This window comes from Coregonus lavaretus, assembly GCF_964263955.1.
Source record: "Coregonus lavaretus genome assembly, chromosome: 31".
In the NCBI taxonomy this organism is placed as follows: Eukaryota; Metazoa; Chordata; class Actinopteri; order Salmoniformes; family Salmonidae; genus Coregonus; species Coregonus lavaretus.
Window position 1 is genome coordinate 28,682,422 of NC_140018.1, and position 23,540 is coordinate 28,705,961.

A 23,540-nucleotide genomic window follows, 5' to 3' on the forward strand; every position below is an offset into this window, starting at 1 on the left:
CGTGTTTGTGCGCTACTGTTGGTTGTCTGTGCTTCGTTGTTTTCCTCCTCTGTTTGGGAGGGTTCTCGCACATGTTAGTGCGCATTTTGTTTTATGCCTGTGTGCGTATTTTCTCGCCTAGTGAGTGTTCACTAAAGTCTTTTGGACTAAGTTTCTGCGTCCTGCGCCTGATTCCTGCACCACACCCACCTACAGCACCCACTGACAAATGGTTACCCAGAATATCTGCATTGACCCTATCTTGCACTGACTCTATGCACACTCACAAGACTATACACACCTCAGTGTTGAAGCCTCCTATTTAAAATACTAATTTCGCTGTCTCACATTAGAATATGGCCAACTCCCATATCGCAGAGAGGCTCTCCGAAGCCAGGGTAGTCCCAAGAACATCACCCCTCAGGGGCTTCAACAGTGAGGAAGTATGTTGCGTTTGACTGCCGCCACACAAGCTGGGACCTCTGGTAGAAGTTGTTTTCCCGAGAGGGGAGTGTCCTCCTGTCAAACTAATCCCTTTCGGCGCTGCCACCCCCCAGAGATGCGGGCCACTCGATCTTGAGTCTGGCCGCTGCCCGTCTGCAGACATCGATAAGCCCGAATCTGTTATTGGGTATCGAAGCTCCGCTGAGGGCCTCGAGCCTGGCACTTCCCCTTCCCCCTCTTCTTCTTCTGGGAAGATGCCAGTCATTTCCTCGCCATCGAACGTTTCTTCCTCCACTGCAAACTCATCAAACAGCGGTTGGAGGTCCTTGGGGTAACTCTCCGCTACCTCCGCCCATGTGGGTTGAGGTTGCGGGGTAGCCTCCTCGCCCTCAGGCTGTGAGGGTGATAGGGCCCACGAAGGGACTGCTCTACACAGCCTTCGCTTGAGGGCTGTCTTGGGAAAGTCCATACCGTGCACAGGGTGCTTGGGTAAGCGAGTGCTGCCTTAGCGTGCTCTGCCCCCAGGCAGACGGCACACAAAGAGTGTCCTTGCCTGATAGTGTAGCCCCACACGGACACAGGTGTGCCGGTAGTGGGGCAGGGGCAGGAGCCCTGCTTGGATCCCCCTGTAGGGGTAGCAGGCTCCATGGCTCAAATAAATAGTAATCCTCGAGCGAAATTAGAGCTAGTTAGCGTTCGCCTCATAGATAATAGTCTAGCTAGTTAGCACACTGCTAGCCAGAGAAAAGTGTGTGCTTCCCTTGTTTCTCCACGAACAAAGCGTGTCTCTCGATCGTCGAGCTGTGAAGCTAGGGCGGTCAGTCTAGTCAACATGGTACAGGTGAGCATTGGTTGAACTAAACGCGAGAGGAGAGCTAGCAATTCTACCCTTCCAGATGGAAAAGCTAGTTTGGTGTAGCTAGCATTGCGGCGAGTTACCCAGATTAGCTAAATCTTCCGGCGAGAGCTATTTCGTTGTAGTGTTCTTAGCTAGCTTTCCAGATAGCTAGACAAGAGACGGGAGCTAGCAATGTTACTGTTACAGGTAGTAATAATAATAATAATATGCCATTTAGCAGACGCTTTTATCCAAAGCGACTTACAGTCATGCGTGCATACATTTTTGTGTATGGGTGGTCCCGGGGCTCGAACCCACTACCTTGGCGTTTCAAGCGCCGTGCTCTAACAGTTGAGCTACAGAGGACCACAGTAATGCTGGTGTGTTTAGCTAACTTTCCAGCGAGCTAGCCAGGTTAGCTAAAGCCTTGCGTCTCGATAGCAAAAACTCTCAAAGCAAAACTTTCCTTTTGGCCAGTACTCAACACTATCGACGGGAGATGAGGTCCCACGTTCGGCAGTGTTAACCTCACTGTTCGGCAGCGTTAACATCACTGTTCGCCTGAGAACAGTTCAGTAGGAAGACAGTGATCTAGTCGTGCGGAGGAGAGCTTTAGTGAGCGTAGTCTCTTCCGCAAGGAAGAGAGGCGAGTGGGCGAACCAGTGGCGCCTTATAAGGAGACCTGTCTGTCTCCAACAGACGTTGTGTGATTGGTTCTTCGAGCCCAATGATCAGGCGAGCAAATCCCAATGTGAGACATGGAAACAAGTATTTGAAATTGAACCTGCCTTTCCAATGCATTTAGGCTTATCCAATGCCACATTGATATGACATCTGTTGGGAATTAAGCCTAATTTCAACCAAAGCCTGGAAAGGTATATCCTACCAAAAAAAAGGCTTTACAAAATGAAATAAGGGTGCGTTTATGATGTAATGATAATAACAATTCAAGTGCTCACACATAACAGAGGCACAGTGAACTGACATATCTTTGGTAGAAGCCACAATTAGTGCTTTAAGGGCCCTATGAATGGCTGAAAATTAAGTTTATTAAGACTTTCCTCCTATCGATAGCCCATCATCAGCTGTTGGAATATCAAAATTGACCAGTGGATCAGTAGCTTTTCACTCTAATATGGTTAAATTTGACCAGAAAGATAATTGAACACAAACATTGGTCAATAGAGAGCTAAAGATCACAGGGTTCTGTTCTAGCCCCGCACTAAGTTACCTAATTAATTTCTATGAGGTCTTGAAGTTGATTGGTTGAATCAGGTGGGCAGGAGGTGACATGGTATGAAGTGGGTCTCTGCTCCCCTATCTGCCAGAGCCTACTGTTAGTATACAGTATGTGGTTCAGTGCTGGGCTGCCCCTCCACAATGTTTGGCCTCTAAGGCCCCTCTCAGGGTCCACTCCTCCTTCAGGTTAGCCTCCTTTAACTCCTCTCTGGCCCTCTGCAGCAGCTCTGGGCACAGCAGCACATCCAGGGCTGTCATGGCCAGGGCCTTCGCCGCCCGCAGGGTGTCGAACTGAGCTTTATCATCACCTAGACGATGGATTCAGAGAAACACACAAGTACGCCTATGTGAAAAATTATTGAATGCTATATTACATATATATTACACATACACACACACATATATATATATATATATATATATATATATATACAGTTGAAGTCAGAAGTTTACATACACCTTAGCCAAATACATTTAAACTCAGTTTTTCACAATTCCTGACATTTAATCCACACTCCTTGCTCACACACGCTTTTTCTGTTCTGCCCACAAATGTTCTATAGGATTGAGGTCAGGGCTTTGTGATGGCCACTCCAATACCTTGACTTGTTGTCCTTAAGCCATTTTGCCACAACTTTGGAAGTATGCTTGGGGTCATTATCCATTTGGAAGACCCATTAGCGACCAAGCTTTAACTTCCTGACTGATGTCTTGAGATGTTGCTTCAACATATCCACATACTGTAATTTTCCTTCCTCATGATGCCATCTATTTTGTGAAGTGTACCAGTCCCTCCGGCAGCAAAGCACCCCCACAGCATGATGCTGCCACCCCTGTGCTTCACGGTTGGGATGGTGTTCTTCGGCTTGCAAGCGACCCCCTTTTTCCTCCAAACATAACGATGGTCATTATGGCCAAACAGTTCTATTTTTGTTTCATCAGACCAAAAAGTACGATCTTTGTCCCCACGTGCAGTTGCAAACCGTAGTCTGGCTTTTTTATGGCAGTTTTGGAGCAGTGGCTTCTTCCTTGCTGAGCGGCCTTTCAGGTGATGTCGATATAGGACTAGTTTTACTGTGGATATAGATACTTTTATACCTGTTTCCTCCAGCATCTTCACAAGGTCCTTTGCTGTTGTTCTGGGATTGATTTGCACTTTTCGCACCAAAGTACATGAATCTCTAGGAGACAGAACGCCTCTCCTTCCTGAGCGGTATGACGGCTGCGTGGTCCCATGGTGTTTATACTTGCGTACTATTGTTTGTACAGATGAACGTGGTACCTTCAGGCGTTTGGAAATTGCTCCCAAGGATGAACCAGACTTGTGGAGGTCTACAATTTATTTTCTGAGGTCTTGGCTGATTTCTTTAGATTTTCCCATGATGTCAAGCAAAGAGGCACTAAGTTTGAAGGTAGGCCTTGAAATACATCCACAGGTACACCTCCAATTGACTCAAATGATGTCAATTAGCCTATCAGAAGCTTCTAAAGCCATGACATCATTTTCTGGAATTTTCCAAGCTGTTTAAAGCCACAGTCAATTTAGTGTATGAAAACTTCTGACCCACTGGAATTGTGATACAGTGAATTATAAGTGAAATAATCTGTCTGTAAACAATTGTTGGAAAAATGACTTGTGTCATGCACAAAGAAGATGTCCTAACCGACTTGCCAAAAACTATAGTTTGTCAACAAGAAATGTGTGGAGTGGTTGAAAAAACGAGTTTTAATGACTCCAACCTAAGTGTATGTAAACTTCCGACTTCAACTGTACCTCCTCTACACTACTTTGATACGTATCAGTGGGTACACAGCGTATACCCTCCACTACACCACTGACCTCATGGTTATTACATAATAATAAACATCATGGCAAAATATTTTGACTCAATTCTAATATACACTCAGTGGACAGTTTATTAGATACATCCATTTATACTGAACAAATGCAACATGTAAAGTGTCCGTCCCATGTTTCATGAGCTGAAATAAAAGATCCCAGAAATTGTCCATATGCACAAAAAGCTCTCTCCAATTTTGTGCACAAATTTGTTTACATCCCTGTTAGTGAGCATTTCTCCTTTGCCAAGATAATCCATCCACTTGACAGGTGTGGCATATTAAGAAGCTGATTAAACAGCATGATCATTACACAGGTGCACCTTGTGCTGGGGACAATAAAAGGACACTAAAATGTGCAGTTTTGTCACATAACACAATGCCACAGTTGTCTCAAATTTTGAAGGAGCGTGCAATTGGCATGCTGACTGCAGGAATGTCCACCAGAGCTGTTGCCAGAGAATTGAATGTTCATTTCTCTACCATAAGCGGAGGCTTTTTTGAGAATTTGGCAGTACGTCCAACCGGCCTCTCAACCGCAAACCACGTGTAACCATACCAGCCCAGGACCTTCACATCCGTCTTCTTCACCTGAGGGATCGTCTGAGACCAGCCACCCGGACAGCTGATGAAACGGAGGAGTATTTCTGTCTGTAATAAAGCCCTTTTGTGGGGAAGAACTCATTCTGATTGTCTGGGCCTGGCTCCCCAGTGGGTGGGCCTATGCCTTCCCAGGCCCACCCATGGTTGCGCCCCTGCCCAGTCATGTATTTTTTTTATTGACTGATTTCCTTATATGAACTGTAACTCAGTAAAATCGTTGAAATTGTTGCATGTTGCGTTTATATTTTTGTTCAGTGGTACCGGGTCGGAACCCCCTGCAGCCACGAAGGGATGCACCTGGTCAGCAACAATGTTCAGATATACTGTGGCGTTCAAAAGTTGTTCAATTGGTATTAAGGGACCTAACGTGTGCCAGGAAAACATTCCATACACCATTACACCACCACCACCAGCCTGTACCGTTGACACCAGGCTGGATGGGGCCTTGGACTCATGCTGCTTATGCCAAATCCTGATTCTGCCATCAGCATGACGCAACAGGAACCGGCATTCGTCGGACCAGGCAATGTTTTTCCACTCCTTAATTGTCCAGTGTTGGTGATCGTGTGTCCACTGGAGCCACTTCTTCTTGTTTTTAGCTGATAGGAGTGGAACCCTGTGTGGTCGTCTGCTGCAATAGCCTATCCGTGACAAGGACCGACTACGAGTTGTGCGTTCCGAGATGCCATTCTGCACACCACTGTTATACCGTGCTGTTATTTGCCTGTTTGTGGCCCGCCTGTTAGCTTAGATTTCCATTCTCCTTCGACCTCTCTCATCAATGAGCTGCTTTCGCCCACAGGACTACTGCTGACTGGATGTTTTTTGTTTGCCGCACCATTCTCGGTAAACCCTAGACACTAGTGTGTGGTTGACAAACCCAGGAGGCCCGCCGTTTCTGAGATACTGGAACTAGCGCGCCTGGCACCGACGATCATACCATGCTCAAAGTCGCTTAGGCCACTTGTTTTGCCCATTCTAATGTTCAATCGAACAGTAACTGAATGCCTCGATGCCTGTCTGCCTGCTTTATATAGCAAGCCACGGCCACTTGACTCAATGACTGTAGGAGCGAACCATTTTCGTGAACGGGTGGTGTAGCTTATAAACTGGCCACTGAGTGTACAGTATACAACACACTCTGTCTATGACACCATTTCTTTACAATAAATGTGTTAAATTACTAACAGCATACTCCCAGGAGGAGAACATGCAACCTCAGGCAGAGGTGGCACCACAGGTCCCAGGGTGGAGGGGAGAGAAAAAAATCCCTGGGGCCCAGAGTTTTTCCTGATATGGTATACGTCCAGACCCTATTAGGTATAACAGTGATTAATCAGTTGTAAAAAAGGTTTTGTGTGGGCTATGATAGGACCAGAGTTTTTCTAATCAGGTCACATGGTTTTAAAAAACTCCTGACCCTAGGGAGGATGAAAACCCTGTCCAACTGCAACAACCTTGTACTTTATATGAATCTAGACTAACAGTGGGGTTTCCTTTACACAGACAACAACTGGACAATAGAACTCACATGGCTGAGCTTGCCTTATGCAGGTTTACATTGTGTAGGCCTATGCAACTACAACTTAAAAAGTAACTCACAGTCTATGCCATCACTGTTGTATTGTTTGATTACATTCAGGTAGGCTAATAATTGTGGATTGAAAAGGTCAATGTAGCCTAGCCAGCCCAAGTTTAAATATAAACCAAATTCGATCACATTTAATTTATAGAACCATGTGTTTGTGTTAGGATAAAATGATTTTCTCCTAACACAAATATGGGCTATAAATACATATCGTTACAACTTTCTTTACCATGGCCAGGGGGGACAGGGCGCCGCATTGGCTGCTGCATATGCAGCTGCAGTTGTAATCAGTAGCCTACAGTTGATCAGACTGAAAAATCATCTCGTTTTCATCAAATACAGCATGTCAAATCAATAATGTTTAGGTGTAGGCTGATGCAACATTTACGTGAAGAGTTTTTGCTTAGTGAGGTGTTATCACGTTTGCTTTATACACGGCCGGGGCATTTAGCTGAGAGCGTACAACTCGATACTAGTCATGGTTGCAGCGTTCCCGTCAGGGGAACATAACAGGGGTGAAATGTAGGTGAAACTCGATATGATATGTGGCTCTGTTCACGCCAGGGGAATTGAGCAGGAGTTAATGACTTCAGTGAAACTCCACATGATTATAGCGTTTCCATTTTCGCGTATTGCACTTGCATTCAGTAGCGTCTATGAGTCACATGATTATCAACCAAGGACACAGATGGTTCCTGATTTGTGAGATTATCTATGGTGTTTACAGAACAACTGGTGCTGTGATATTAGGATATCAGGATTCAAGGATGCTGTGAGATTAGGATATCAGGACCTGTTTAGACAAAGCAATTGTAACAGTAGAGCAAAGGATCGCAATATATGGGAAAATGGAATGGCTGCAGTGTTGCGGTTATGAGTGCATGGAATGCTAAGGCTTAAATGTACTAAAGTGTGTATTCTTATTTTAAATGTATGTAGTTCTGTTCTTGTGCTGTAGGCCTATTAATGTTATGTATTATCAATCAATCAATCAATCAGATTTATTTATAAAGCCCTTTTTACATCAGCAGATGTCACAAAGCGCTATACAGAAACCCAGCCTAAAACCCCAAACAGCAAGCAATGCAGATGTGGTCCCTGGAAGAGTCGCTGCTGCTTTAGCAGTAGCTAATGAGGATCCTAATAAAATACTAAATACTAAAATGAACACTGGAGGTAAGTGGAGAGCGTGCTTTGCACTTGGACGTGCCTTGTGGCGGGCTTGCATGAACTGTGATGTCCGTGAATCTGATTGCTCAAGACACACACAGAACCTGCATCCAATATGGACTGATAAATTGTGCAAGAGGCATAATTTGTCCCTCTTTTTAAAGCTTTTGCATCAATATTTTAATTAAACTGTGAGCATGCGCGCAAAATATAACTTCAAACATTTTACCTGTACAGGGACGGGAAAATAGGGTGTGCGGTCTCCCAAAGTTTTTAATCCGATCACTGCAGCAGCTCCTACTTCCGCAATGAGGTTATGACCACATGCATGTCCAATGCCCGGCAGTGCGTCGTATTCACTCTAGAAGCCAACATTTATGACATGATTGTTCCCCTTGCCACCGACAGGTCCCCAAATGGCACAGAATGCTGTCTTGAGTTTAAAATGACTATCCACAGTCCATCCTTTCTCCTCTGAGAAAAAAAGTTACTAACCTGTCGTGGGACTTTCTTTCTTCATATGCGAGTTCTGGGCAACTCCATATGTCTTTGCTAAAACGATTAAGCCTGTCTTTGGCTTCGTCGATACAACTGCCAACTTTTTGTTTTAGCTCCACGAGCATATCTGTAATGTGCTGAGCCATTTATAACGAGTCGACTGAGTCAGCACTAAACACTGCACTGCAGACAGTAAGAACGCTTCATTTGCTCAGATTGACTGGAGTGTTGTAGCCTAAATCTTGGTCAAAGGACCCATTTATGTTTTATAATGGTAATGTTACACCATGGCTGGACTACCGCATTTGGGGCCCGGGCAGTGACGGTTTTTTGGGGAAATCAGCCAATTTACTGCATTTCAACACATTTTGCCATGGTGCAGAGATTTTTTTGTCGCTGTTTTATAGCTCACCTCATGCTTTTGTTCACATTTTGCCATGTGGCTGAGAAAATGTGGCAGTTTTAAAGCTAATTTCCTGCAAATCTACACATTTTGCTATCATATGCTATCTGCTCCCCCCCACACCCCCCGAGTAAACATGTTGCATAATGATATATGGTCAGAGGGGGCACTCTCAACCATTTACTTCAGTCTACAACAACAATTCAGATAGAAGAGTTGGCTCTCCTTCCATAGTTGGCTGATATTCAGCCTGGTTGAATAAAACTAGGTTAGTTCAAAATCAAATCAAATTTAATTTGCCACATGCGCCGAATACAACATGTGTAGACCTTACAGTGAAATGCTTACTTACAAGCTTTTAACCAATAATGCAGTTTTAAGAAAGAAAGTGTTAAGTTAAAAATAAAACATAATTAAAGAGCAGCAGTAAAATTAAATAATAGTAGGGAGGCTATATACAGGGGGTACTGGTACAGAGTCAATGTGTGGGGGCACCGATTAGTAAAGGTAATTGAGGTAATATGTACATGTGGGTAGAGTTAAAGTGACTATGCATAGATAATAAACAGAGAAGCAGCAGCGTAAAAGAGGGGGTGGGGTGGTGGTGACAATGCAAATAGTCCGGGTAGCCATGATTAGCTGTTCAGGAGTCTTATATCTTGGGGGTAGAAGCTGTTAAGATGCCTTTTGGACCTAGACTTGGCGCTCCGGTACTGCTTGCCGTGCGGTAGCAAGGGAACAGTATATGACTAGGGTGGCTGGAGTCTTTGACAATTTTACACCGCCTGGTATAGAGATCCTGGATGGCAGGAAGCTTGGCCCCAGTGATGTACTAGGCTGTACGCACTACATTTACATTTACATTTTAGTCATTTAGCAGATGCTCTTATCCAGAGCGACTTAGTTAGTGAGTGCATAAATGTTTTCCTCTGTAGTGCCTTGCGGTCGGAGGCTGAGCAGTTGCCATACCAGGCAGTGATGCAACCAGTCAGGATGCTCTCGATGGTGCAGCTGTAGAACTTTTTGAGGATCTGAGGACCCATGCCAAATCTTTTCAGTCTCCTGAGGGGGAATAGGCTTTGTCGTGGCCTCTTCACAACTGTCCTGGTGTGTTTGAACCATGATAGTTTGTTGGTGATGTGGACACCAAGGAACTTGAAGCTCTCAACCTGTTCCACTACAGCCCCGTCGATGAGAATGGGGGCGTGCTCAGTCCTCTTTTTTTTCCTGTAGTCCACAATCATCTCCTTTGTCTTGATCACGTTGAGGGAGAGGTTGTTATCCTGGCACCACACGGCCAGGTCTCTGACCTCCTCCCTATAGGCTGTCTCATCGTTGTTGGTGATCAGGCCTACCACTGTTGTGTCGTTGGTAAACTTAATGATGGTGTTGGAGTCGTGCCTGGCCATGCTGTCATGGGTTAACAGGGAGTACAGGAGGGGACTGAGCACGCACCCCTGAGGGGCCCCCGTGTTGAGGATCAGCCTGGCAGACGTGTTGTTACCTACCCTTACCACCTGGGGGCGGCCTGTCAGGAAGTCCAGGATCCAGTTGCAGAGGGAGGTGTTTAGTCACAGGGTCCTTAGCTTAGTGATGAGCTTTGAGGGCACTATGGTGTTGAACGCTGAGCTGTAGTCAATGAATAGCATTCTCATTTAGGTGTTCCTCTTGTCCAGGTGGGAAAGGGCAGTGTGGAGTGCAATAGAGATTGCATCATTTATGGATCTGTTGGGGCGGTATGCAAATTGGAATGGGTCTAGGGTTTCTGGGATAATGGTGTTGATGTGAGCCATGACCAGCCTTTCAAAGCACTTCATGGCTACAGACGTGAGTGCTATGGGTCGGTAGTCATTTAGGCAGGTTATCTTAGTGTTCTTGGGCACAGGGACTATGGTGGTCTGCTTGAAGCATGTTGGTATTACAGACTCAGTCAGGAACATGTTGAAAGACACTTGCCAGTTGGTCAGCGCATGCTCAGAGTACACATCCTGGTAATCCGTCTGTAAATGTTGACCTGCTTAAAAGTCTTATTCACATCGGCTACGGAGAGCGTGATCACATAGTCATCCGGAACAGCTGATGCTCTCATGCATGCTTCAGTGTTGCTTGCCTCGAAGCGAGCATAGAAGTGATTTAGCTCGTCTGGTAGGCTCGTGTCACTGGGCAGCTCGCCTTTGTAGTCTGTAATAGTTTGCAAGCCCTGCCACATCCGACGAGCGCCGGAGCCGGTGTAGTACGATTCAATCTTAGTCCTGTATTGACTCTTTGCCTGTTTGATGGTTCGTCGGAGGGCATAGCGGGATTTTTTATAAGCGTCCGGGTTAGAGTCCTGCTCCTTGAAAGCGGCAGCTCTACCCTTTAGCTCAGTGCAGATGTTGCCTGTAATCCATGGCTTCTGGTTGGGGTATGTACGTACGGTCACTGTGGGGACGACGTCATCGATGCACTTATTGACGAAGCCAGTGACTGATGTGGTGTACTCCTCAATGCCATCGGAAGAATCCCAGAACATATTCCAGTCTGTGCTAGCAAAACAGTCCTGTAGCTTAGCATCTGCATCATCTGACCACTTCCTTATTAACCGAGTCACTGATGCTTCCTGGTTTAGTTTTTGCTTATAAACAGGAATCAGGAAGATAGAATTATGGTCAGATTTGCCAAATGGAGGGCGAGCTTTGTACGTGTCTCTGTGTGTGGAGTAAAGGTGGTCTACAGTTTTTGTTCCCTCTGGTTGCACATTTAACATGCTGGTAGAAATGAGGTAGAACGGATGCAAGTTTCCATGCATTAAAGTCCCCGGCCACTAGGAGTGCTGCCCTGTTTGCTTATGGCCTTATATAGTTCATTGAGTGCAATCTTAATGCCAGCATCGGTTTGTGGTGGTATATAGACAGCTATGAAAAATATAGAAGAAAACTCTCTTGGTAAATAGTGTGGTCTACTGCTTATCATGACATACTCTACCTCAGGCGAGCAAACCCTCGAGACTTCCTTAGTATTAGGTTTCGTGCACCAGCTGTTGTTTACAAATATACACCGCCACCCCTTGTCTTACCGGAGTCAGCCGTTCTATCCTGCCGATGTAGCGTATATCCCGCCAGCTGTACGTTATCCATGTCATCGTTCAGCCACGACTCGGTGAAACATAAGATATTACAGTTTTTAATGTCCCGTTGGTAGGATATCCTTGATTTTAGGTCGTCCATTTTGTTTTCCAATGATTGTACGTTGGCTAATAGGATTGATGGAAGAGGCAGATTACTCGCTCGCCGTCGGCTCCTTACAAGCCACCCCGACCTATGTATCCACTTTGCACAGTTCAAAGTGGGTACACCACATTACATAAATGTGTTGCTTACATATGTTTATTTTTCGCTGTTGTGTAACTTATCCTCAACCACTGCAATTAACACTGAAACTAGAGTAACACTAGTTCTCTGATGTTGTATACAGATGTAGGATCTTAATTTGTGCAGGTTTGCTACAGCAGGAAAAGAATCCTGCAGCAACAGGAAATGTGAATTATGTGGATTATAATTAATGGACATTTTTCTAGGGATTTATACATTTTTCGTAAGCGAAAATCAAGTCTGAAATGTAAAAGTGGAAATTAAACCTCAAATACACTACACATTTACTACTGCATTGCAGGAAGGTTCTCCTGCAACAGGGTGATCTGATTAAGATCCTACATCTGTAATATATTAGATTACATCTAATATTATATGTTAGATTATTAGAGTAATATACCCATACATTTATGGGAAGACTGACTGGCATTGTGAAGTTTGTACCATCTCAGCCTTTTCAACTGAGAAATGTTTCTGGTGAGGGCTGATGGGGAACAGACAGACAACATATTGGGGGCAGCCAATATTTTTGTTAATTTAGATATGAAATGCATCAAATATAAAAAATATTTTTCAAATTGCAGTGTGTTTTTTTTTTTTACATGTATACAAATTTAGTGACGGGACTAAAACAACTTTTTTGAACAATTGCAACATAATGAGTCGATCTTCAGTACAGTAATACAATTTCATCATTTGTGACATCACTAATGTGAGTCAAAGAACAAGAACTAGCAACTGCCTGGCTCTAGAGGGAAGGGATCAAATCACCTGTCTCGGTCAATGAGAGAAGATTTGAAATAGACAAGATGGCGGCATACACATTGTTTGATTACTTCATGGAGCAAAACATTGATGTAAATTTAACTGAGCATTTTCTAAATTCAAACAAACCCCCTGCAACTAGACATGGACGTTTAGAAGACATTGGTTGTTAGGAATTGAGGAAGTGTCGCCACGTTAAGGTTGGTCAAAACTTCTCTGCGTTATGCCAAACAGTACCTAACCTGTAACAGCTAATGGAGCATCACATTAGCCTGTTACAATCTGTTAGCGTCAAATGTTTGTTGTTACATAATAATAAAGATCACGTAATTCTAAATGATCATATACATCTTACTTCAGGTAAACATCATTCTCAGTGCTTTAGCGGGCAAATGAAAGACATTAAATAAAAATACAAAGTGGTTTTTAAAAAACAACAGAAATGAGCCAAGTGTTAGAGAGTCAAAAGAACAAGCACTCAGTGCTGAATGTCTGTTTTCAGCAAGGCAGTTGTCCTCCTCAAAGGGAATTCTTGATTCTGAGACTTTCACTGTCATTCCATCATCTTAATCTCGCCCACCCAGCCAGCTCCATCGGCCGTTGAGCCTGGAGCCAGGTTACCGTACAGTGGTTCCCCAACTCCATTCCTCGAAAACCTCCAACAGGACACATTTGTATTGTAGCCCCAGACAAGCACACCTGATTCAACTTGTCGACTAATCACCAAGCCGTTGATGAGTTGAATGAGGTGCGTTTGTCCGGGGCTACAACAAAAATGTCTACCGTAGGACTGGAGTAGGGAAACAATCTTCCTTCTAGAGAGTTCCCTTAAGATTGTGGGTCCTCTCTACAGTGCATTCATGGAAATAGCAGCCACAGCAGGTGGGGTGAGGTTCACAGAACCCCAAACCTTCACACAACTCTACGCTTGCCACTATGGGGACCCGTGTTGGTTTTCAGTCAGTCTTGTGCAAATTGGTAAGAAAATCATTCTTACGTTCAATGTGCCTCAATGGGCACTGCAGCCCATTATTTGCAGTAAAAAAAAAGTGCACCAGTTCATGGTGAACATCTTTAGGCTTCAGTAACAAAACTAGACTTTGTTGAAATAACATGAAAAATATACACTTATATTACACGTTTACAGAATACACATTTACAGAAGTTCATAAAAAATCCCAAAACACAAGCCTGTTTGCGCAAAACAATGTGAAATTGTATTACAGATCAAAAACTCATTACATTCGGTTGCTGTTAAGTTATAGTTCCAGTTCTTCAGTGCCGAATTTCTTGTCATTGATCAGGTATAGAAGGATCGTTCCTGATTTTCCATCCATTGTGATCATGGTTTATCTTGAACCTTCAGCAAAGACTTCAAATGAAAAGTCATTTTCTCTCGGCTGTGGTCGGAATGTTGGGGGGCAGTTTCACCAACCCAGTGACTGGGTGGTTTGGGCAGGACACTTGGAGACGGGGGCTCGCTGAATTTAGCTCCAGCATAGATCTTCTCTCCGTCTTTGAGCTCCTCCTCGGGTACAAGCTCAGCTGGGGATACATTCACGATCTTGGCACTGTCAGCTGAGTTGAAGGGCTTCTTCTCCTCTCTATGGAGGAGCTGGAAGGGAGCAGAGGGTGGCTTCTGGTAGCAGCTGCTGTCGCTTTTCATTACTGAGAGAGTATTGCCAGGTGCATTAGCGTGCCTGCTCCTATGGCTCCGGGTGTTCAGATTCTGGGCAGCTTGATTGTGTCTATTGAGGTTGTGGACAGACTGGCCTGCTGGTGCTGTGGCTCTCTCCACTCTCCCACTTTTTGACTTCAGCAGCTGGGAGGAAAGAAAAACAAAATTACAATCTCACAAGGTCAGAACCATTCTAACATGGTTATGTAAATTGACTTTCTATTTTGATTGCTACGCAGAACACTTGAAGAAAGAAAGAATAATTGCCAGTTCCACCTCATTTGTTTTTGGTGTCAATGCCTTATGTAAACATCTCAGCAACTGGCACATCACCAGCATGTTGAAATCCTTCAAAACAAGTAACCTAAATACCTGTAGCATGTCTATTCTGGTCCATCTTTTTAATAAAGTGTACAATGTGAACCTTATTCCTATAGGTCCACGGATAAGCATACCAGTGTGGGGTCGTGGGTTGAATATACATTTGTAAATATGCAAATTGAGTTTTTAGCCGTCAAAATAAAGTACGGGGAGGGGGGACTCCATCCCACTGTTTCAAGCGAAATTGTGTCACGTTGCATAATAATGCGTGTTGTTTACACTATGAATGATGGCTAATGGATACAAAGCGGCGTAACTTTTCATTAAGAATAGACAAAAAAAGACATCCAAATGTACAAGCACAGAATAACGAAAAACATCTTGTTCTCAAATTAACTCAATTTTATACCTCTTTCTTTGTTCCCTGCTTAAGATGATGAAGGGTCATCGCAGTTGACTGGGTCCGGTTGGTCGCGAGCTCGGCACTCTGCACTGGGGATTTCGAAACTGCGACATAGTTGTTGTCTGCCAGGCGCATGGGGTTGTTTCTCATCGGTTTTTGCTGGTGTGTCCGCTGCAACCCCAACGTTGTCGAACGCAGTTTTCTTCCACCTTTCTTCAGCAGTGCTTGCCTTGGTTTGATTAGGTTGGCCCCGACATGGTGACAGGTCAAAATTGATGGCTTACTGTTTTCAATATGATGACTTAGTGATTCGCCCAACATGACTTCAAAGTCCCGTGAAGGTGGCGAGGGAGGATACATCGACGGAACTAGCTACGCTAACTTCTGAAAAATAGTCAGGCTTGGCTAACGTAACCAGCTACCGACGTTAAGTTATTTACCTCATTGGCTTAGTACTTCGCTATCAACAGCTAACGTTTGTCGCTGGCGGAACTGAAGTCTCCAAAAACCTCTATGCAGATCAATTGCAGTGGGTTTTCGATAGTACATTGAGGACGAGTTCAACGATGTTGATGGCGTAGCTAATCTTGTAACTCTAAACTAGGTCTTCGAAGACTCGAGATGGCGCTTCTTCTTCTTCGATGAGGTTTAACCGCGGATGCCATCCAATTTGTTGCATTACCGCCACCTACTAGACTGGAGTACAACTCCCTTATATTTTGCTTGTAAAATAAATAAATACCCTACCATCTAACACTACACTCACAAATTCAAAAATATTATTAATCATTAACACCCCCCTACTCCACTATTTAAATATATTCACTCCTACCTCATGCCCTCGACCTGAAATGGGACATCACCACTTAACACTCCCTGTAACTCTTCTGATGTCATGTCTCGCACACCCAATACCTCTCTGCAGCTGCCACCACAACCTCAATTTTCTTTGACTTACGTTCCATCCCTGCAGTACAATTAATAACCATTGCTATAAATGCTAAAAATCCAATCTTACTGAAACATATATCACTTGTTGGCCTATCCCTCTGTACTGGTGCAAACCTACTACTCTCACCACTCCTCACCCTTGACCCATCTTCCTCTACTTTCTTCACTGCCTCAGCATATGACAACTTCTTCACTACTCTTACCCTGGAAACCTCAACCTGCCTCTCTCGCACAGGTCATTTCTGATCCCCAGCCCCATGGGCACCCCTACAGTTATCACATACCACTACTTTCCCCAATGCTACACATTCCTTTGTCTCATGCCCTTGTGCACACCGTGTGTAGGAACCTCCCTCCTACACACTGCTGCCACATGCCCATAAGTTTGACAACTGTAACATCGTAATGTATTCGGCACATAAGCTCGTACAGGATAACTTATATATCCTAACTTCACTTTGTCAGGCAAAGACTCAACTTCAAAACTCAAAAGAACAGACAATTACTCTTCTGTTTCCCCACTCTCGCCACCCTGTTTGCGTCGCACCAAACGACGAGCATCACAAACACCGGAATCTTCCCCTTCAGTTGGTCAACTTTTATATTTACATTTACTGCTACCCCAGTAATCACTCCTTTCAATGGCACCCTTTTCCTGAGAGCGAAACAATTCACAATTATTTCCCCCATTTGTTTAACTCTGAGCGCCTTCTCCCTCTGACCAACAGAAACACAAACAATTATCACTAGACCACTTTGAGATGGCGCATGACAACTTCCTGACTATACACGCTATTCGCAAAACCCCGGATGTACATAGCCGCCACCATTTTAATTGGACAATGCAGGGGAAGCATGAAATTGCAGACCTCCCATGTTGGAAATTAAGTAATGTATGTTGTCATTCATTCTCATGATGGGTACTTTCCAAGCCTTCGAGTATCGGGGCCTGGGGGTATCTATCTGACTGGCCACCTGCCTCTCTGTCTGTCAGTGTAACACAGTAATATAATCATTTTCATTACACAGAGAGATGTTTTCCAGACACACATTATTGTTTTGTTTTCCTCATGTGTCTGTCCTCTGAGCCAGGCAGCCAGCACTGTTTTAGTATTCAGATCGCACTGAGGGAGGGCATTCAAGCTGTTGCTGAGCTCTTGTACATCTGCTTGCCTGGTTGGATCCGCAGCATCAAAATCGCTAGGCAACAGCTGCTGCCTGTGTTGCTGGGCCGGGGGAAAAGTCTCATCACATGAGCAGACCCTCTGTGATTGGACATCCTGATCAACATTTTCTCCATTTCATTTTCTTTTTCCACATACACACACAAAGATTACGTAATGATTGTTCAGATTTGGTGGTCTGATGTACACTCATAGTATCGTAGACAGCTGTCCTGGCCACATGTTCCCTAAACAAAGGGAAGGGAAATTAATCCTGTCATGTGCATATTTGTCCTCTGTCCCTCTGCTCCATGAGCACGTGCACTACCATACTATTGCACTCAGTTGAGCAACATTACATGATCAGACACAACAACATCTGTGCCTGTCATGGGCTGGGTAGTGAGGGATATGGGCAGGATATCTTATTTACATTATATAATTACGGGTTGAATGGATCAGATATTGTATTGGAATCCCCTTTGTATCTACAGTATATAAAAACATCAGACCAATAATATATAATTAATACTCACATTCATACATATGATATGAAGGGTGGCATGGAGAACTGCATGGATGAGGCATGTAGAGAACCTAAAACAGAGAAAAGTTCTCCCTTTGAGGGTAGTGCGTACGTCTATGGGGCCAAGCTTCCTGCCATCCAGGATCTCTATACCAGGCGGTGTAAAATTGTCAAAGACTCCAACTACCCTAGTCATAGACTGTTCTCTCTGCTATCGCACGGCAAGTGGTACCGGAGTGCCAAGTCTAGGTCCAAAAGACTTCTCAACAGCTTCTACCCCCAAGCCATAAGACTCCTGAACAGCTAATCATGGCTACCCGGACTATTCGCACTGCCCCCCCCCCCCCCCCCCCACCCCCCCACCCCACCACCACCCCCACTTCTGCTATTATTTTCTCAACACTTTTTTGTTGTTGTTTTATTTTACTTCTTTATAAAAAAAAAAATGCATTGTTGGTTGAGGGCTGTAAGTAAGCATTTCACTGTAATGTCTACAGTAAAGTAAAGTACAGATGAAACAAAACTACTTAAGGACTTTACCCCACTTTGTTTGTGTCATATTTTGTTGCGGTTGTACAATTTCATAATTTACGAAATAGTCTTCCACACATTAAGCAACGAGGAATTTTGGGGTTAGTCTACCACCTAATGGTTATTTTAAGTAACTGCCATCTAATGGCAAAACAGCGCGGTGCACACTGGGAGAAATTGAGGATTTGATTTGAGTTAATTCATGGACATTTATTTGGGTTCTTGAGAAAACGGAGGATTACCTCGACATTTGGACATTGAACAATCGTGAGTAAAAACCTATATTTGAATTGATTTTCTTATTCCTGTATTAGATCCTAAGGGCTGGGTTAGGCCCTACATCTAACAAAATGATCTTAATTTTCAAGGCCCCAAATCCGCAGAGCATTGGCGCACGAGAGCTCGCGGTGAAGGGTGATCTCTCAGGGAACGTAACACCGATGTTCAGCTAACGGACTTGCTGTGGCTAACGTTGGCTACTTCTTCAGTTTGTGAAATTACAGTAGCCACGCTTGGACAAAATGTCACACACTGGGCCTCCCCCTCGATGGCGGAATTGTCCTAGAAGAGGACAACCTGTAGCAGGTGAGTGGCGAAAGCTTGTTGTGTTGCTACAACATTGGCTACAGTACTGGTGTTGTGGCGCACGAGCTACCTAGCTAACTGTCTCGCACACGGCAACTTGTCTCACATTTTGTTAACACAAGTCAATGATTCAGACCTTTTTATGACCTTTCGTTTGATCAACTATGTATTCACTGGACGAGAACCGCGTGTCACCTTAGACTAGAGGCAAAACCCCAATGCAAACACTGTTAGCTAACGTTATGTTAGCCCTTGTAGAAGTCGAGTACATCACGTGTCACAACAAACCAGCATACATATCTATTCGTGTTAATATGACGTGCTCAACAAGAAAAACAGACTAAAAATAAAGCTAAAGTAAACACTAATGGTCGGTGTTTCTATAGCTACCCCAGCTAAGAAGGATGTGTGTTTTTGTAGTTAGGATTAGCTAGCCAGATTAGGATACATGAAACGTCGCATGCCATTCGCTTAGAACCATGGAAATGAATCATGCTTACTAAGGGCGCTCCTTTTACGTTTTATTTCATGTAAATGAGCTAATAACCATAGGACAGTGAGTGTAGATACATGAGTGGTACTGTTTTCATGGTGTCTGTATATGTTGTGGTGACCAGTCTGTGACCCCTCTTACTTTCACTGTCTCACCAGGTAAATTCCTGCCAATGAAAACTATGTTGGGCCCCAAGTATGATGACAAAGTGCCAGAAGAGAACAGGTTTCATCCAAGCATGCTATCCCAGTATTTAAAGAGTCTAAAGGTATGTATTTCCTGATGTTGAAATTTGTTTACTAGTAATTTGTCTCTGTTTGGGAAAATATACATCGTTTAATGTCAACGTATGTTTTGTGTCTTCTCTAGGTTAAAATGGGTTTGCTTGTTGATCTAACAAACACTACTCGCTTCTATGACCGCAACGAGATCGAAAAAGAGGGTGTTAAATATGTGAAGCTTCAGTGCAAAGGGTATGTATGAGTGACCTGTTTTTAAAACTCAATATTTATTGTCCATGTTTACATATAGAATTGCCACTAGTTCAAAATAATGATATCATTTCGTGATTGAATATGTTGTGATGAGTTCCTTCCTTGTTTAGCCATGGAGAGTGTCCTTCAGCAGAGACCACTGCGAAGTTCATCAGACTATGTGAGCACTTCATGGAGAAGACTCCAACTGAATTGATAGGTAAGGAATGTTTGTACTGGAGCTGTACATTTCTTCTTCATTGTCGGACAATGTCCCAGGGTCTGGCTTGTTGTTCACGTGGAAAAACATGTTATTTATGATTTTGATAAGAGTCAAGAGGTGTAATTCAGTTACATTTAAACCTATTGCAACAATATCCCAAAGAACATCAGTCTCCTCTTTGGGGTGTTGTATTATAGCATATGCCTTCATAGCACTCCAAAACAGATTTTAAAGTAAGAGTAGGTCCACGTTTGTACACTAGGGGGAGCCTGAATATAACTACCAACAAGTTCTCATCTTATCATAATAATAATAATAATAATAATAATAATAATAATAATAATCTTATCAGTCACCCTCCCTTCCTAATATTATTTCAGCTCTTTGTGATATGATGCATTTTGTGTTTGTAAATACTAAATATTTTATAAAAGCAATTGCATCTAGGGCCTCCTGAGTAGTGCAGCGGTCTAAGGCACTGCATCGCAATGCTTGAGGCTTCACTACAGACCCGGGTTCGATCCTAGGCTGTGTCACATCCGGCCATGAACCCGATAGGGCGGCGCACAATTCGCCCAGCGTCATCCGGGTTAGGGGAGGGTTTGGCCAGTGGGGCTTTACTTGGCTTATCGCGCTCTAGCGACGCCTGTTGGGGAGTTGCAGTGATGAGACAAGATCGTAATTTGATAGCACGAAATTGGGGAGAAAAAGGGGCAAAAAAAATATATACACATTTGTAATCGCATCTTCGCATGCTTTCTTATAGAATTATAACCGTGTATTGGTTTATGGTCCGCTCTGCTCATAGAGGTGGTGACACACAGTAATTGATACTGATCATAAGCCAGAATATTGATAAACAAATTAGGTGGAAGCCTGAAATGTGTAGCGGCTTTTGCAGGTGCAATGTTTAGTATAGATCACCATATGTGTATGCAATCACTTTGTTTTAGCTCAGTGTGTGGCCTGCCTGAGTATACCTTGGACCACCTTGCCCCTTAACATTAAGATCACTTTATTGGTCAATTGCACACAAGGTCCAACCTAAATGTGACTTCCGCTTTTAACCCAATCCCTCCGAAAGACACCCCTACATACACATAAACCCTTGCTGCTTAGTGAGGCTTGAAGGCAAATAAACCAATTCCAAAACATTGCAGTTATGAATAAGGAATGCATAATCTCCCGTTGTGCTTTTTGTATGGCCTTGAGCATGTAGTAGTCAGTGGGAGATGCTGAAGTGTGCAGTAAATTAATATACAGTATATTGTCTGCTTGAAATTCAACTTCCACAAACAGATGTTCCTACAGGATGCTTTAAATTATTCTCCTGATGTCTCAGTTGTGTTGCACTTCACTGTTCCCAATGACACTATGTCTGAAATCTGTCTTGCCTACTACTTACTTAAACTGCATAATGTGTACTAATCGTACTACATACTATTTAGAACATACTTTTTAGCGGTTAAGAGCATGGGCTAGTAACCCAAAGTTTGCTGGTTCGAATCCCCGTGGCGACTAGGTGAAAAATCTGTCAATGTGCCCTTTAGCAAGGCACTTAACCCTAATTGCCCCTGTAAGTCCCTCTAGATAAGACCGTCTGCTAAATGAGAAATCTAAATGTAATGTATAAAAAAACGAATGCAGTAAGCAACAAATATCAGCATGCTAGGCTCATTCTACTGAAAATGTGTAATTCGCAATTACGTTGATTCCTGCCACTCGTTCATTTTGGTACAGTGTGTCTCCTCAGCTGATTATGAGCTATTGTCAGACACACGTGGGTCTCTAAAGACTATTTTCTTCCTGAGAAGTGTGCAGCGAATTCTACTAGATGAAAAGCCGAAAGGAGTATGACATCCTGGCATTTAAAGCATACTACATTCTCAAAATTTCACATACTATAAATCTTTCTGTTTTCTGATACCCAAAATACATACTATTTAGAATGCAAGTACGGGTATTCAGACACGGCCACGGTGTCTTTTGCCAAAGCTCCATCCAAGGCTACTAGAGCACCGAGGTGTACTTCCATGCTGTGACCAGCAGGGGGCTCTGTGGCACTCTGTTGTGGCTTCTGGCAGTGCAGTTCCACAGCCACTGGAGCCTCAGGGTAGACTATATGAATGTCATTATAAAAATGTCCACTGTCGGCCACCCATTGATCTTCATCTGTTCTCTCTCTGGTATTAATGCAGCCTTTGAAATTAGACAGCGGGACTGGTGAATGTAACCCTATTTGGCGGGGGGGGGTAGATCAGCTATGAAATTACCAGACAAATTTGTCAATCAAATAACATTTATTTGCATCATCCCCCCCCCCCCCCCCAAATAAAAATTAAATCATCATCATTACCGGAGACTTCATCTCCATTTCTGTTGCCGGACAGACGGATAGACAACAGCTTGTCATGTCTGATTGCTGTGGGGGAGATATGAGAGGATGTTAAATGGTGTTAGAGCAGTCAAGCAGAGGTCAGTCAGTGGAAAAGTCTGTAAATGCAACCATTGGAGAATGCCATGCATTGACAATTCAGACTTTGTATCTGAGAGAGTGAGAGTGACTTTCTTTGATCGTATTTTCAGAGATTTCATCAGAGATCTGCTGTTGCCTTGTCTACCCAGTGAGTTCCCATTTTATACCGCTCTCCAATTCTTCCCTTTTTAAAGTTGATAGAAACCGCTGAATACCAATGACCGACTGCATCATAGCTGAGAGAGATGCTTCACAGACTGTCAATCAAACATGTTTTTTCACTCAAACCAGATCTCAATGTTGATAGATGCTCTGCCACTAACATACATTTAAAGAGGTGTGAAGATTTTGTTTGCCCCTATTATACTTCCCTGCTTTGAAAAATGTCAACGCAAACATAAACCGATTCCTTGTGTGCCCTGGCTGTTTCTTTGTCCCTCCTCCACCCCACCCCTCCCTAGCGTTAGATTGGGTCTGCTGTTTGTATTCATAAAGCGACTCAGTGTGAGAGTGCTGATCTAGGATCAGGTTCTCCCTGTCCGTTCATTATCTAAAAAAGCAAAACAGATCCTAGATCTGCACTCCTACTCTGAAATGCTTTATGAATACGGGCCTTTGTGTATGTAGCATAACCTCCAGACACAGTCAGATAGTGGCTGATGAACTGGTTTTAAAGTAACTGCCCAGTGTTTCCAGATTTCTATGAAATATGAGCTTTATTTACTTATAATATGAGTGAAGTTGTTTTCCTTCCCCCCAAAAAGGTAATTAAGTATGTTAAAAGGCTGCTTTTCTGTGTTGGAATGGTGTGGGTGTACCCCAACAACAGAATGGTGTGGGCATATAGTGGTCATTAAAAATATTTATGCAAGTAGACCGCTGATTGGCCAGCTCATCTTCCTCTAGAGCCCTGATTGGCCAGCTGGTCCTCCTCAAGGAGATGACATGTTCTCATGTTCTATGAGAAAATAGCAAGCATTTTTGAAACGGTCTGTTTAAGG

At 43.7% G+C, this 23,540-nt stretch overlaps 2 protein-coding genes across 2 annotated transcripts in view; one reads left to right on the forward strand and one right to left on the reverse strand.

The window, feature by feature from the left end:
• Window positions 1-12,773: 12,773 nt before the first annotated feature.
• pnrc1 (proline-rich nuclear receptor coactivator 1) lies at window positions 12,774-15,741 on the reverse strand. The gene is made up of 2 exons (XM_084148947.1): window positions 15,125-15,741; window positions 12,774-14,538 (listed from the first exon to the last, which is right to left on the reverse strand). Exons 1-2 carry the CDS (start codon window positions 15,476-15,478, stop codon window positions 14,059-14,061), a joined length of 834 nt encoding a protein of 277 aa, XP_084005073.1. The 5' UTR covers window positions 15,479-15,741; the 3' UTR covers window positions 12,774-14,058.
• Window positions 15,742-18,435: 2,694 nt separating this feature from the next.
• The window catches only part of rngtt (RNA guanylyltransferase and 5'-phosphatase), a 184,538-nt gene continuing 179,433 nt past the window's right edge, over window positions 18,436-23,540 (forward strand). Inside the window, exons 1-5 of the mRNA XM_084148967.1 lie at window positions 18,436-18,556; window positions 18,658-18,874; window positions 19,526-19,635; window positions 19,737-19,840; window positions 19,972-20,060. Coding sequence (XP_084005093.1) covers window positions 18,811-18,874; window positions 19,526-19,635; window positions 19,737-19,840; window positions 19,972-20,060 — 367 coding nt within the window. The 5' untranslated portion in view covers window positions 18,436-18,556; window positions 18,658-18,810. The remainder of the gene's footprint in view (window positions 18,557-18,657; window positions 18,875-19,525; window positions 19,636-19,736; window positions 19,841-19,971; window positions 20,061-23,540) is intronic.

Coding starts and splice junctions, on each gene's coding strand:
- pnrc1 (XM_084148947.1), bottom strand. CDS start 15,478: ATGTATCCTCCCTCGCCACCTTCACGGGACTTTGAAGTCATGTTGGGC. Junction 14,539..15,124: donor AGCAGGGAACAAAGAAAGAG/GTATAAAATTGA, acceptor CTTTCCTCCCAG/CTGCTGAAGTCAAAAAGTGG.